This window comes from Micrasema longulum, unplaced genomic scaffold, assembly GCF_059751315.1.
Source record: "Micrasema longulum isolate JH-2025_06_02 unplaced genomic scaffold, ASM5975131v1 h1tg001225l, whole genome shotgun sequence".
NCBI lineage: Eukaryota > Metazoa > Arthropoda > Insecta > Trichoptera > Brachycentridae > Micrasema > Micrasema longulum.
This window is the reverse complement of record NW_028278412.1, coordinates 327,842-342,317: the sequence shown is the minus strand read 5'-3', so window position 1 is coordinate 342,317 and position 14,476 is coordinate 327,842. Positions and strand designations below refer to the sequence as shown.

At 30.6% G+C, this 14,476-nt stretch overlaps 1 protein-coding gene across 2 annotated transcripts in view; it reads left to right on the top strand.

Moving 5' to 3' along the window:
- Window positions 1–14,476, top strand: part of Septin4 (septin 4) — a 42,666-nt gene that overhangs the window by 12,222 nt on the left and 15,968 nt on the right. Inside the window, exon 1 of one of the 2 annotated variants that reach the window (XM_088234315.1) lies at window positions 6,925–7,379. The exons of the other annotated variant lie outside the window; for it this stretch is intronic. Within the exon in view, the coding sequence (XP_088090441.1) occupies window positions 7,313–7,379 (67 nt within the window). The 5' untranslated portion in view covers window positions 6,925–7,312. Of the gene's footprint in view, window positions 1–6,924; window positions 7,380–14,476 lie in introns of those variants that run through there. 2 annotated transcript variants of the gene reach the window in all.

Below are 14,476 nucleotides of genomic sequence, written 5' to 3'. Positions count from 1 at the left end.
AAGTGGTTGCCGTGTTTGCCTACCGACTTCTGGGAGGGTGGACGGGAATATTGATAAAAAGTTGCTACAATATTGTATTGTTCTCAGAGTATGCAAAGCAACAACCTATAGAGGAGTCCAAACATACGATAACCATTCTATGACTATTGGGTATTAAGTTAGCTACAGTTCGCAGCAAAACAATGGGCCGTATTCAAGTCGAGAATTGCCAAATGGATATTAATTTGCATTGTAAATAATTTTTAATATGTACCTGTGTATTTATTATTGCAGGGTTAATCCAATTTATTTTTCTATAATTCGCCTATATTTATTTAATAAAACTGAAAATACATGTGTGCGTTTATTTTTTTATTTATTTCTTCATTTTATTCACAATATACTTATGCTACATTTATTGAGACATAAATCATAGACATAAATCGTAACTCCATGAAACCAAAGTCCTGTGTTCAGCTTGTTTGTTTGTCCGTCACATCTCCGAAACGGCGAGTAGTAGCGGCCTGAAATTTGGACACGTCATTTTAGATGCAATTTCAAGGTTAACAATGCTATTTTTGATATTTGAATCGATCTCTACTCTATAAAGACTCAAGCTTTATATGGATGCCTAGCGCGGCCCCGACATATTGCCCGTAATCAACTGTCATTATCAACAATAAACATACTTTAATTCACAAATGTATCCTTTAAATTGAGAAAAAAATAATACTTGAAGTAAATATGTTGATACAAGGAAAGTTTCTAAGCAACATAATACACGTACCGGGACAATAAATGCCAAAAAACATTTTAATTAGTGAAAAATATTCGAAATCAATTATCTGTAAAAACTGACTCCTTTAACACCTTCGACGCTCCTACTGCTGCAACCAAACATACTGCAATTCACTATAGTCTATTTTTATTTATTATAACGTAAATATCAAAGTTATTTACAAACAAAGCCAAGCACAGCGATAAAATCATCCTATTGAACCGTTATACCTATGTTGTCAATCAAACAAAATGGCCGCCAATATTTTGCTAACCAGCATCGCATGCGTTCTATGAAACATAGTGATAGGGCTTTTCTATAGATTGGCGCATTATTGCTCTGAGGTATTGTTCATGTACTGGCACCAGAAGGACAAGACTGATCACCTTCCCCTAATGTAACAGTTGATCGAAATACGCTGCACTTGGTTTACCAATCAAGTGCCTTATGGGTGCGGGAAGGAAAATGATAATTATTATACATTTAATATTATGTATAATAATAGAAATACAAGCTATTTTATTTTTATATTTATTTATTAAGGAAAAACAACAGTTGTTATATAAGAATACAAAATATAAAAAATAGTACATACATCCAGTTAAAGTTTTTCACAAATATAATGAGAGAACATGTTACACAGTAAAGAGAAAAATAATATACTATATAAAACACCTGGAAAAAAAAGAGCTCTTAAGAAGGTTAAGGGATGAGGAAATAGAGTGGAGGAGTGAAGGAGAGGGATTTTCATAATATAGTTGACCAATTCAAAATTTTGATATTATAATAAAATAAACATAATTAAAGGAACATAAACTTATTACACACTGACAAATGTTTCACTATATTATAATTTATCGTGTTCAAAGGGGCCTTTACGCGTTTATATTATGTAAAAAATAAAATACAAAAGTTTTTAATACATTATTTTAAATGTTTCTCACATAAAACCTCCAACAATTTATTTATTTTCGACACATTAGAAAAAAATGCTTATTATTCATATTTACAGTATCATATCTTAATGCAGATTTAATGAATATGTATTTGTATGAATAAATAATAATTAAAAAATTAAAAAAACAAATCAAAAAAAAATAATTTTAGGCGTGGTGAAAAAAAATTATTTTCAAACGGTTTTTTTAACACTTGAAGATGCCTAATAAATAATGACCCGTTTAATTTTTTGTTACCTAGCATTTTCTTCATATGTGGGAAATGCTCAGGCTCGGCTCAGTTCGTGGCGTTCGTTCACTTCGGGTTTTCTGCGTGTACAAGGAGTGATGTGCAAATAGCACTCCCCGTTCCAGGCTAGCGTGAAGAGTGCAGTCTGGCTCGCCGCTAGACAAGTTGCAACAAGTACTCTCAGCAAAGAAACCACTCATACATACAATATCGCAAACATACGAAAAAATTAAAACTCTGACAAATAAATAAAAATAATTCACACTTTTAATCAATGTTTATGAAAAAATTCTGTCTCTGTCGAATAGTGGCGGGCACATGCGAATCGTTCCGCGGGCGCCATAGTGCCCGCAGGCTTGGGGTTAGGAACTCTGCCCTAGAGATTGGTTAGTTTGGGTTTTTTATTTTTTTAATGCCACGACACTTTGCTTCATATAATGGCCACACTGGTGATTAAATGCCAAATTATGTATAAAACTGTTAAAAAAACGAATGTGGTTTGTTCAATCCAACATTTTTAAGTGTTTAGGGTAGCGCTTAAAGTGGCAATAATGTTCACAATTAAAATTATCATGTTTGATTTCACGTGTTCATATTAATTTGACATTTAATTATCAGTGTGGCCAGATACGAAGCTAAGTGTAAACGCATGCAAAAAATTAAAATACCCAAAGTAATCACTCTCTAGGAGGTAGTGAAGATTTAGAGTACCACCCCTGGGGGCTGGAAATCTTCTCCGTTTGTTAAAACCATCAACGTATTGGAACACGATACATTTTTATGTAATTTAGATTCTTGTTAGATTCTATAAAGATTTACTTTTTATTATAAACTTAAAAAGTCATTTATTTCTGGCAAAGTTTTACAGCTTTTTTCATTTTATTACTATACTCGTATCATGTAAAAACAAACTCACTTTCAAGTTGTGGCGTAGAAATTCGTACTGTTAATTTTATTCCGTCACAGAAAATACCGGATCGTTTATGTTTAATTCAAATTCAAAAAAATAATGATAAAAATTTGATACTGTGTTTAAATAACAGCAATAAGTAAATACTTTAAAGAGAATTTTTCTTGGGAAAATAAAACATCTATCGTTTGTTCTGATACACCAACAGAGTTGTAAAATAATTAAAGAATTCACCATGACGACTTTTTTTCGCACGGAGTGCAACTGGTTTAAAGTTGTTCACTGACCGTCTTCTGTGCCACTGGGTCACTATTGAAGCAAATTATTTAGTTTGCGGCCGAAACTTTTTACTCACTGATCGCTCGAGACAATGCCTACTTCCTGTGAACCTAGATTCGAATAATTAGATAATAGAGAGTGGAACGATGTACGAAATTGTTTGTGGTAAATCTCTATAATGGAGGTGTCTATTGTCTATTGGCATGGCGGTTCTATTGATAGACATTACCATTGCAAGAAAAATGCGATTAAAATTCTAGACTGCTTTTGACTAATTGAATGCGTGACAAATTATCATAACTGAATCTTGTGGTGCATAAACCAATACCAAATATATTCATTGCTACTTCGTGGTGTATTGATTTAGTTATTTGCATGTTAGATAAAGCGAAGGAAAATGTGTGTTTGGTTCTTAACAGTATTATGTATATGTGAGTTAACAGAGATGGATAAACTTAGGTAGAGAAAGAAATATCTTTACATTGGAACTCCGGCTATATTTTTAAATAATAATAATAACGTTCATATACCTATCTACGTAAATATAACAATAGTAACACTCTCATACGACGTTCTAAAAAAAGCATCGATGATAACTGATAACTAGAGTTTGCCGTCTGAATTTCAGGTTTTTATTCGGAGTGGTTGCAAAAATCTCAGAAAAAAAAATCTGTCTTCTATCTTGAGAATTTAAATTTTCTCTTTAACAGGCTACGCAACGTTTTTATTTGAAAATTTTCAGGCAAGAAATAAATTAAAAATATCCCTAATAATGCAAAAAAGTATCTACCTATCAGAATGACCCTGAAAATCTTTGTAAAAATATTTTGTTATCTTTCTAACGGAATAAGGAAAACATTAAGGCTTGATTATACGCACCACTAAACCATTTAAAATAACCGCATCACTCAAAATTTTATATAATGCTTACGTTCGCAGCCATCTTGAATCTTGAGTTTGCTTCTGTTGTTTGGAATCCTCGATATACAATTTATAATACTTCACAACCAAATATGATATAGAATAGATTCCTTAAACTTCTGGGTCGTAAATGTCAAATTTATTTTGTCTCTTACGAAGACTCTTCTTCTTTTCATAGTTTTACTTTCCTTACTAAACATAGGAGCATTTTTTAACTGTCTTTACTCTTCAAAAATTTTAACAATTTTATCAATAGTCTTTATCTCTAAGACCGTATTTTAATAAACTGTCCCGTAAAGTCAACACGACAAGTTAATTTTTTATTTTTTTATAATCCATTGCCCAAAAAATAATGTTCAAAACTCGTTTATTTATCGTAGTTACTCCATATTTAACTTACTTTGTCCCCGTTTAGATATTTTTTATACAAAATTTAGTGACTTTCAAAAATACTTTTTGAAACACAATAAAATGAAACATTTGTCATTGTGTTATAAGTTTATGTACCTTTAATTATGTTAATGTTATTATCATATCAAAATTTTGGTTCGGTCAACTACATTATGAAAATCCCTCTTCTCCACTCTATTTCATCGTCGCTTTACATACCGTCAAACATGACAATTTTGCCCACTGCCGAAATCCTTAACAAAATCAAGTTTTAAAGTAAGAAAAGTTACTGGTATCATAAAAACTACATTTGGTAAGTATATTTTGATAGTTCCATGGCAAAACTAAATATTTAGTTTACCGCCAGCTTCAGTTGATCACTTGAAATTTGAAGTTAAACTTGAAGGTCTGTTTGTGTATATCTACAAATATTGTCAAAACTTTTGTTGTTGCGGAGTTTGTGTTGAAAGGAGGCAAGTAAGTTTTATATATTTCATTGCACACATAATAAAGAGGCTTAGAACGTATTTCTGTATATCTATTTGAACAAACACAATAGATATTTAAGTGGGCAAATTGTCTTAGATTTGTTAGCTAGTGTTTTGACAATTTTGCCTACGTCTAGGGTTGTTGCTACATACTACATTGAAAAAACATTATCCAAAAAAGTAGAAAAAAATAAAGTAGAAGATATAAATGAAAATGAAGTAAATGGCAATAAGATGATTTTAAACGAGGTAACGGGTTGTTTTGTTCAAACTGGCCCATATATCAGATTTTTCGCCAAAGATTTAACAAATAAGAATTAAGATTTCGAGACATTCATCATAAGTCCTTACGACGAATATAAACAACGTGCCTCCGAATCTTCGGCCGAGGAAAACGAAAAAACAGTGTCTGATCCGCTTGAAATTAATAACGGTGAAGAAGTCGCTTCCGTTTTAGTAAAGTTTAACGCCGATGATACGCAAAATGATAAATATTATGTCGAATAAGTTATCAGCGCTTCAACAACCACAATTTAAATATTGTTATATCATTTGTGAGACGCAAACGTAATTGAGCTTTGTGTGATCTCAAGTTGAGGATATTGCTGATGTATTTAATTGGAACATAGTAAAATCTTTACCTAAACCTGTCATCTTGCGTCAAGGTTTTCATAAATTCAATGTAAACCTTAATAACTGAAAGATCGATTCATTTTCTGTGAGTAAATTAAAAATGGTTGTACAAAGACCAATTTCCAAATCCACATTGAATAGAAAAATTGAGAAAATAGTTGACAATTTTGCCCACCGGTTTTTTTCATTGATTTTATAATTGTGATGCCTCAATGATGCTATTGTTTAAACATAAACAGTTTTTTTCGCCCAAAAAGTACGATAAGGACGATAAAACCAAAAATAACAGTTAATTACCAAGTGGGCAAAATTGTCAACAAGTGGAGATAATTTTGCCCAGCATGTTTTGTCTTCTAAAATTGCATAAATAAATGGGAATACAATTATGTATTGCCCTTTTTGTGTTTTGATATAATAAATATATATATATATATATATGTAATTAAAATCGATAATTTTCAATCATTTCTTTTCCAAACAGTAATAGTACTGTCTCTGGCGTTGATTGCCTTAATATAAAGGAATACATCTCTCAAGGACAAAAACTATTTTCAAGGACTGGATTTTCCTTAGTGGGAGGGATTTTTTGTGGGAAACTCCTTGATGATTTTTCGAATATATGACCCCCTTTTTTTCTCTCTTTTTTTTTTTTTTAAATGTAATCCAAATGTTTGAATTTACTGTTTACCACATTGATGTGCAATATATATGTATATATATATATATTGAAATTATTATTATAATATTTGTGGTGGTATACTCGTATGTCTGTGTTAACTAATTATTCGTCCCAACTCGACACGAGACTTTTGGTCGCATGGAGTTATGTCTCAAAAAATGGGTAATAAACTGTTTATAAGTAAGTAAATAAATAAAAATGAAAAAAATTGCCTCCGTCACTCCGAAACTTTTTATTTATATCTTTTGTTGTTTTGGCTTGTACGGTAAAGCTTGTGGTTTTTAGTTTATATGATTATTTTTTATTTTTTTGTTTGCTACTGAATTTTGTTGTTCATTTTCTTTATAAACACAAGTGTTTTGTATTTTGTTTTTATGATTATATTTCTTATACTTTTTTACAGGCATAAGACATTGAAAAAATAATTAATAATATGATGTGAGTAATTAAACTGGATTAATTCATTATTTTTTCTAAAGAAATCTTATCTTTCGAGATAACACGGCTTTGCGTGTGTTTTAGAACCTATGTTTTAGACAAGAAGGCCAGGCGGCATGCGGCATTTTGTATGTATTCAGCATTTACCACGAAAGGAGTGGAAATATAATTATTATTATGAATTCACCGCGTTCAGTTTTAGTCAACCCGCCTCGAAGTCTGGACCGCTTGAAGCTAATGATCCGTGTTCGGCCGCACTTAGGCCCGGAAGAAGACGAGTGTAAAATTAGACATTACAACAAGCCGCGATAGTCAACAAAAGGTTAAACGTTAGGCGCCCCGCTTGGCCACCGACTTTGACGGTTAATCATTCCATCCGCGGCTGACAGAACGCCAACTCTAATACGGGGACGGTCATTGTTTTATATTTACTATCGCGTTCGCAAATGCGGCCGAACATCGATCGTTTTATTGTATTAGGCGGGAAAATGGGTCAGAGTTGACAGTTCAAAAATAACGAGTTATTTTCCCGCGTTCGTGACGGGTCAAATGTTTTTCTTTTCTCGGCGGACTAGAAAATTATTCAAGTTTCGCGTGTAAACATTTTGTTTTTATTATCTTAATCTGCAATCATGAATTCGGAGGAGGAAACGGAAAATGGATATTGTTTGACAAGACGATGGTTCAACACCATTACAGGTACTGTACTAATTTATATGTAAAACATTCTACAAATTCTGTACAATACCAATTTTTTTGTGGGTTCATATTTTATTAACAAAACTCGAATCATCTTAAAACAGAATGTTATTCACACTTACATTAATTATTGGAAATATATATGTTTATGCGTAGTATTTAGAAAAATATATTAACTGGGCGTAATTTTATATCGACTAGAGAAATTATTTGAAAAAAAACTATATAATAAGAACAAAAATATTGTCCATTCTTCGTGTCATTTTTTTATGAAAATTGAAAATAAAGTGTTAAAACAATTTTGACGTTTATCTGGTATTGTAAATCTCTCTTATTGCTTTGTTAGTTATTAGTATTTCTCAATATGTTGTATTGCTTACGCAGTTGAACTTTAGTTTGAACGAGCATATCTTTTTATTTTTATCATTTATACGAAATTATAAAGGTTTTTCTTGTTGCAAAAAAAATCAATGGTATTTTATAACACGTTCAAGTGAAATCGTGAAATCAATAGTTATGGTAGCTCGATCTTTAAAAAAATATATTTGCTCAAATTTGATCTCATTTGAGCTTATAAAATTGTATTTACCATCGTTGAAGATGCGCGATAAGTCATAATCAAAAATAAAAACAAACCATGGAGTGTAATTTTATAATTCGGCTTCGTATCGAAACCATTAATTCATTTTGAAATATTTAGTTTCAATCTTGAAATAGGGCTCACTCAAACATATTTTCATGTGTACTCTAATAATAACGTTGTACAAATTGTTTAAAATATATATGTTTATGTCCTTTAGTTTCAATTAGGTTTTTTTCTTCATAAATATTATTTCCCATATCATAATGTTTTTTCACTGCCTTCCATAAAATTTAATTTTGTGACTTCGTATATTTAATAAATGATAGTCTTTTTTTTACCTTTTCTCTGGTATTATAATCATGTACAAGTTGACTTGATAATTTTTTTCTTTAAATCTCTATGGTTTTTATGAAATAAATAAATTAATACAAAAATATCATGGTATCGTGAAATATTATTTGCCATATGTAAGTATTTGTAATTCATTTAACGTCGATTTTACCCGTCAGTTTTTTTCAATAATTCTAAAAGCTTTGATCTGTGATATACCTAGTTAATTTGTTTATATTTTCAGTAATAATTTTATTATTTTATGTTTTTTCTCATTTTCACTAATAATTTATGTGCCTACACAGTACACAAACTATTATTTATTACTATTTCATATGATAATTTAAGTACGGTTATAAATAAAAAAAATGTATGTACACGTTACCCATTAATAAATAATGGACGTATTTACATTCTTTACGAAAACCTCTTACAACTGGTTTAGATTATTTATCTTTTTTTATCGATAATAAAATAACGATATTTTTCATTTTTAAAATCAACAGAATTTGGTTTTGTTTAATTAAATTTAAATTAACGTAAAAATAGCAATAATCATGTTGGAATGTATGCAAAAATAATATTCTCATGTTTTGAATATTTTTATATTTTAATAAATATTTTAAACTATTTCCAATTTTTTTATAATTTGTTCGATTAAACTTTTTTAAGGCTACAAACGAAAATGTAAAAGTTTATTTTTATTTTTATTTTATTAAGCCCATTAATAATTTGGTTTATTATTCTAACTGAAGTAAAAAAAAATTAAATGGATGTTAGCGTCGGTTATTCGTACATCGTTCATTTTTGTTATATACTTACACAAACGATTTAAGAGCCGGCCTCGTGGTGTAGTGATCAGCGCATTTGCCTACCACGCAAGTAGTCTCGGGGTCGATTCCTATGGTTGATATGAAATATTTAATTAAATAGGCGTTTTTACACTATTATATTTTATGATTTGTGGTGTAATGGTCGGCGCGTTTGCCTACCATAAAATAGGTCTCTGGTTCGATTCCCCGACATGGTTGATAAGATATATTTATTTAAAATAGTGTTTTTACACTAGAATATAGTCCGGGTACTGGTACCTGAAGCGTAAGACTGATCATCTTACCTTCATGTAACAAAAAATAATTAAGATCCTCTGCGATTGGTGTGCCAATGCAGTGTCATATGCACCATTAGGTGCGGAAACGGGAATGATGATGATTAACGAGTATATAAGATAGTTAGTCTTACGTTTATTTATAAGTATGAACACAAGACAAAAGATAAAAAGTTTTTCTGAAAAATACCTACATATCGCACCTTCGGTGCAACAAAGGCATAATTCAGGACACCTTTTTTTATTACGTCTTTTATTAGCATTTTTTAATAATTTAGAATAAGCTTTTAACGTGAAACTATAGCAAAAACAATTAATCAATTTAAGATTTAAAACCTACAGCAAATAGAAATCGAGTATTATTATTATTAAATAGAAATCGAGTAATAAGGAACAAATGCAAAAAAAACTTAAAAGTTCTCTTATGTAAAAAATTTTAAAAAGCTGTTGTGTCGTTGTTGCACCGAAGGTGCGATATGTTGCTGTTTACATAGATTGTGTAGATATTTGTGCAACGTGTTGTATTGAATTATGCGAAATAGAAGAATTAATCATAAAAATAGGACAATTTATCTACTTTCTTCTGTGGATAACTTTCTCAATTAAATTTGGGTTAGTCGTATATACTAATGGCAATAGTAACAATTATAAGCTAAAGTAGCGTGAATTCCGGTCATAAAATTAGTCACAAATTTCTCTCTTCCAATCCATTCAAAATCGCGTCGAAGATAAAACTCGTAATAAATTAATATTATTTTATTTTAGATGCATAAATGTTTGGTTATTTTTCTACTTTTATTCTGATTCCGTAGCAAAATCATATTATTGATTGATTTGGTGTTTATTTTGTAGAACTCCATACATATAATATTATAAATCAAACACTGATTTGAGTCTACTGAACACTTTATTATCACTTTACTTTTAAATTACGGATTTGGTGAAAAGACCATTAAATGACAAACGGAAAAACATATAAAAATAGTATTAACTTAATATATCCTCATATCAAAAATCAATTAATGAACAAGTTTGCTTGCGTAGAATTTTCAAGTCCAATTTCCCTAAAGATTTCCAATGTTTACAACAACATGGAATTGACGTAGCTTTCAAAACGCATAATAATAACGGATCTATTTTAAAAACTCAAAAGATAAGCTCAATATTTTTAAAAACAACCTAATTTACAAACTGGAATGTAATGACTGTAATGCAATTTACGTGGGGCAAACTGGGCGCTCTTTCTTAACTAGATATTCAGAACACATAGGATCCTTTAAAAATAAAAAACAAGATTCTTAATTTGCCAATCACTTAATTGAAAATAATCATAAAATTTATATCTCAAATAAACCAATACAAATTTTGTAAAAAAAAACCCATTAATTCGCACTTAATGTTGCTTCTTATCTGAATTATCTTATCTTCTTATTCTTATTCTGAAAAATGGGGGTCAGTGCTATAATAAAGCACATTATATAAGCTCCTGACGTCTCTGCGATCTGTGTAGAACTGTTGTGTCAGGTTCCCGAAAATTAGTTCTCGGCCTCCAAGCCTACAGCCCTTAAGGTTTCTAAACGAAAATATGTAACTAATTATTCATAGATGGCGCATTTATCATTTTTCATTGTAAAATTATATTTACACGTTTATATTCAATGGAAATTTTACAAAACTTGGTTTGCGGAAACTTTACACATTATTGAGTGGAACAAATACCATAACAATATAGTTTAGGTCCTTTTCACAAAATGAATGTTGGTTTAATTGGTATCCTGACGAAGAGACGGGTACGTCTCGAAACCGGTAGACATAGAAAAGTCGGTAAGGGGTTATGTACAAATATTTGATAACATTTATTAAGGGAATATTGTCAATCTTTTTCACACATGCAAGTTTATTGTACGATCGTGAACTAATCACTTTCGTTTTACATTATTATTTGGGACGCGTTGAGAATTGAGTCATTGAGGACGTTCAGTGCTACGGAAAATTGGAAATAAAAAATAAAAGAATTGCGCGCAGTAAAAATTAGAGCATTTAATTATACTGGAAAAAGTATAAAAAAAAAAGTATTCTAATAAAAATCAACTACTTTGAACTACGTCTCAAGTTTTTCCGAAGCCACCAATGATTGAGTGTTGTGATAAATTTCCAGTTTCTTAGAAAAACCGAAAAAAAATAACGGTAAGCAAGCCGGATATCCTTCACAACTCTCATACCATTGGTTGGTTCATATGAACCAGTGACGTCGTTCAAAGAAGTGCGTTTTTATTAAAATATTTTTACTATTTTTTCAAGAAACTTTGCCGTACCATTTAATGCTCTAATTTTTACCGCGCACAAGAAAACATTTTTTGTATCCAATTTCCCGAAGGACTAAAGTTCCTCATTATATCAGCCTTAAGCTAGCATCCAGTTTTTTTTTTATATTAGTGTTCACTACACATATGATAATATATATATTTTATGTTTACAAGAAAACCTTGTTAGTATTCACGAACTACCAAATTCGCAAAAATTTCCCGTGTGAAAATTACAAGTAAAATAATTAATTACGTGCATAAACGTTTCGCTTAAATCTCACTCAAAAGTAAAAAAAAAAAAAACAGCAAAATTTGCGTTGTTTTCTGTATTATTTTTATTTATATTACTTAAATTATTATTTTATTGATTTTTTGTCTTTTTTTCTTGTCTTTCCTATTTGTTTTTTTGTTCTCGTTCTAAATGGGTTCCGTCTTAGTTCAATTTGTTAGATTCATTAAAACACAGTGGACAGTTCAGTGTTCTCAATGTATGTATTATTTAGCATCAACAGACCGATAATTTTCCTGACCTCAAACCAGGGCCGTACTCAGACTTTGTTATCAGGGCAGGTCCAAAAATTCAAGGCAGGCTGATTTAAAAAAGTTTTATTCACATATACGTATGTATAAGAAAATGTCATTTTCATAATCCGTCTGCGTTTTATTTTCCATAGGGAACTGCACAGGTACACTAAATCGAGCGTATATCGATCATCTGTTACATATATACGAGGCGATCAGCCTTACGCTTTAGGTGCCAATCCAGGAACATGAAATATTTCAATAAAACACGTTTTCAATCAATATATCAATGATATTTCCTGAGATAAATTTAGAGCATTCTGCAAATTTGATTTATCTGTAAGCAATATATATTCCGAAAGACTGTCCATTAAACCATTTTCGTAATGTTCCGCGATATTATATACCACGAAATGCTAGTTCATTAACAGCCAACAAATTAATAAATTGTGCAAGCGTTTTTTAGTATTTATTTATTTATTTATTTATTATATATACGGCCTAAGCCAATTACAACAGTTACATGAAGAAACATAATATCCATAATTTTTAAGAAAGTCGCCGTTAATAATTCAATTAGCAAATTCATTGGATTATTTTTATCTCTAATTAGAACAAATAATTCTCATAATAATAATATTTGGCAAGAATATTTTACTAAAGAGAAAGTTCTGGCTAGTTGCTAGGGTAGGCAGAGCCTGCCTGATGTAAAACCTAAGTGGTAGAATCCGGTTAAAAGGGGCATTTTCAATTATATTTGGCCTTATTCGTTCTATGGTAAGCCAAGCATTTTTCATATAATATATTCCGCCATTTTTCACCTGACTTAAATAAAATTACTGTCAACACAACTATGAGTTATTTTAAAAACTATTCAAGCGTATTTAAGAAAGATTTTGACAAATAAAAACAGTCGATAAGTGCTGAGTTCCTAATGGGAAAGGAAATTATAAATGTGGTCCAAAAGTTTTCACTCTTGTGTTTTCCACTCAACCAATTTTACGTTTAAAATGGCTTAAAGCTATGCATCGCAAAAAATTGACGACAACTAAATACTCTAGGGTAAGTAGAAAATATGTATTTAAATAATTTTATCTTAAAAATCAACACTAAATATTAGTTTTCATCTCCAACCTCTTATGCTTTATGTTTTTTTTTTTTTTTTTAAAAAAAGAAATATTTGCGTTCTTATAATTTACGCAAATATTTAATTTTGAGGGCCATTTTCAACAAGTTGTAAATAACTCACTATTAGAAAATAGAAATCAAGTTGGGGTAGAGTAGGATTCGAACCACGGACCTTTGATCCGTGAGTCCGAGACACTAGCCACGGGACCACAACCCGGTTATGTATAGGTACATGATATTTGTCATAATACGTACGTGTTTTTTTAATAAATTTATTAGTTTAAATTCTGTTTATTTATAATATGTTTGGTTTTGATAAATGCTGTGTAAATGATCCTTAAACAAAATGACAAATAATACCCGTTCTATAAAGGCTAGTTTTTTTTACAAAATTTGAAATTTTAACCTGTCCTTATGAATTACAGGTATATTTAGGTATTCATTATTGGAAAAATATGCATAGTTAAATACGTAGGTCCTAAGATACCTTTGTGTCAGAACGTTACAACCTTCAAAAAAATGGCTCACATCATTTCAGTGCCCAGGCCCCTATCATAATGGGAGTTATCTTTAACAATGTTTTGAGTATGTCCAAACACTTGCAGACTGGCTGGATTTTCTCCCCAAGGAGTTGTTCATATTTAAATTTGTTGCAGCAGAGAGGGAAAACATTTTTGAGAAGGGAATATGGAAGTCTAGGCAATTCAACCAGTCTGCAAGCATTTGGACATACTAAAAACATTGTTGAATTAACTACCTGGTAAAAGAAGAAGTATAAAAAAATGGAAAATTGTTTTCAGGCGTTGCCTAGTAGATGGATTCAGCCGGATGAATCTCCCACATGATAAAGGTGTCAGCTCTTTTACTTCACAAAAGTCAACAGATGGAAGAGTTGAGGAAATTTGGATGTTCAAACATAGGCAGAATGGTGAATGTTACACAGTGTGTAAAGTGGTCAATTAAAGCAGCCAATGACAGGTCATAAGCCCTGTAAATGCCTAGACTCCCATATTCCTTTTAAAAAATGTTTTCTCTCCGGTTGCAACAAATTTGAATAGAGAAATCTTCTATTAAGAAAATCCGATATTTGTGTACGAAAATGAGTATATTTGCATGAATA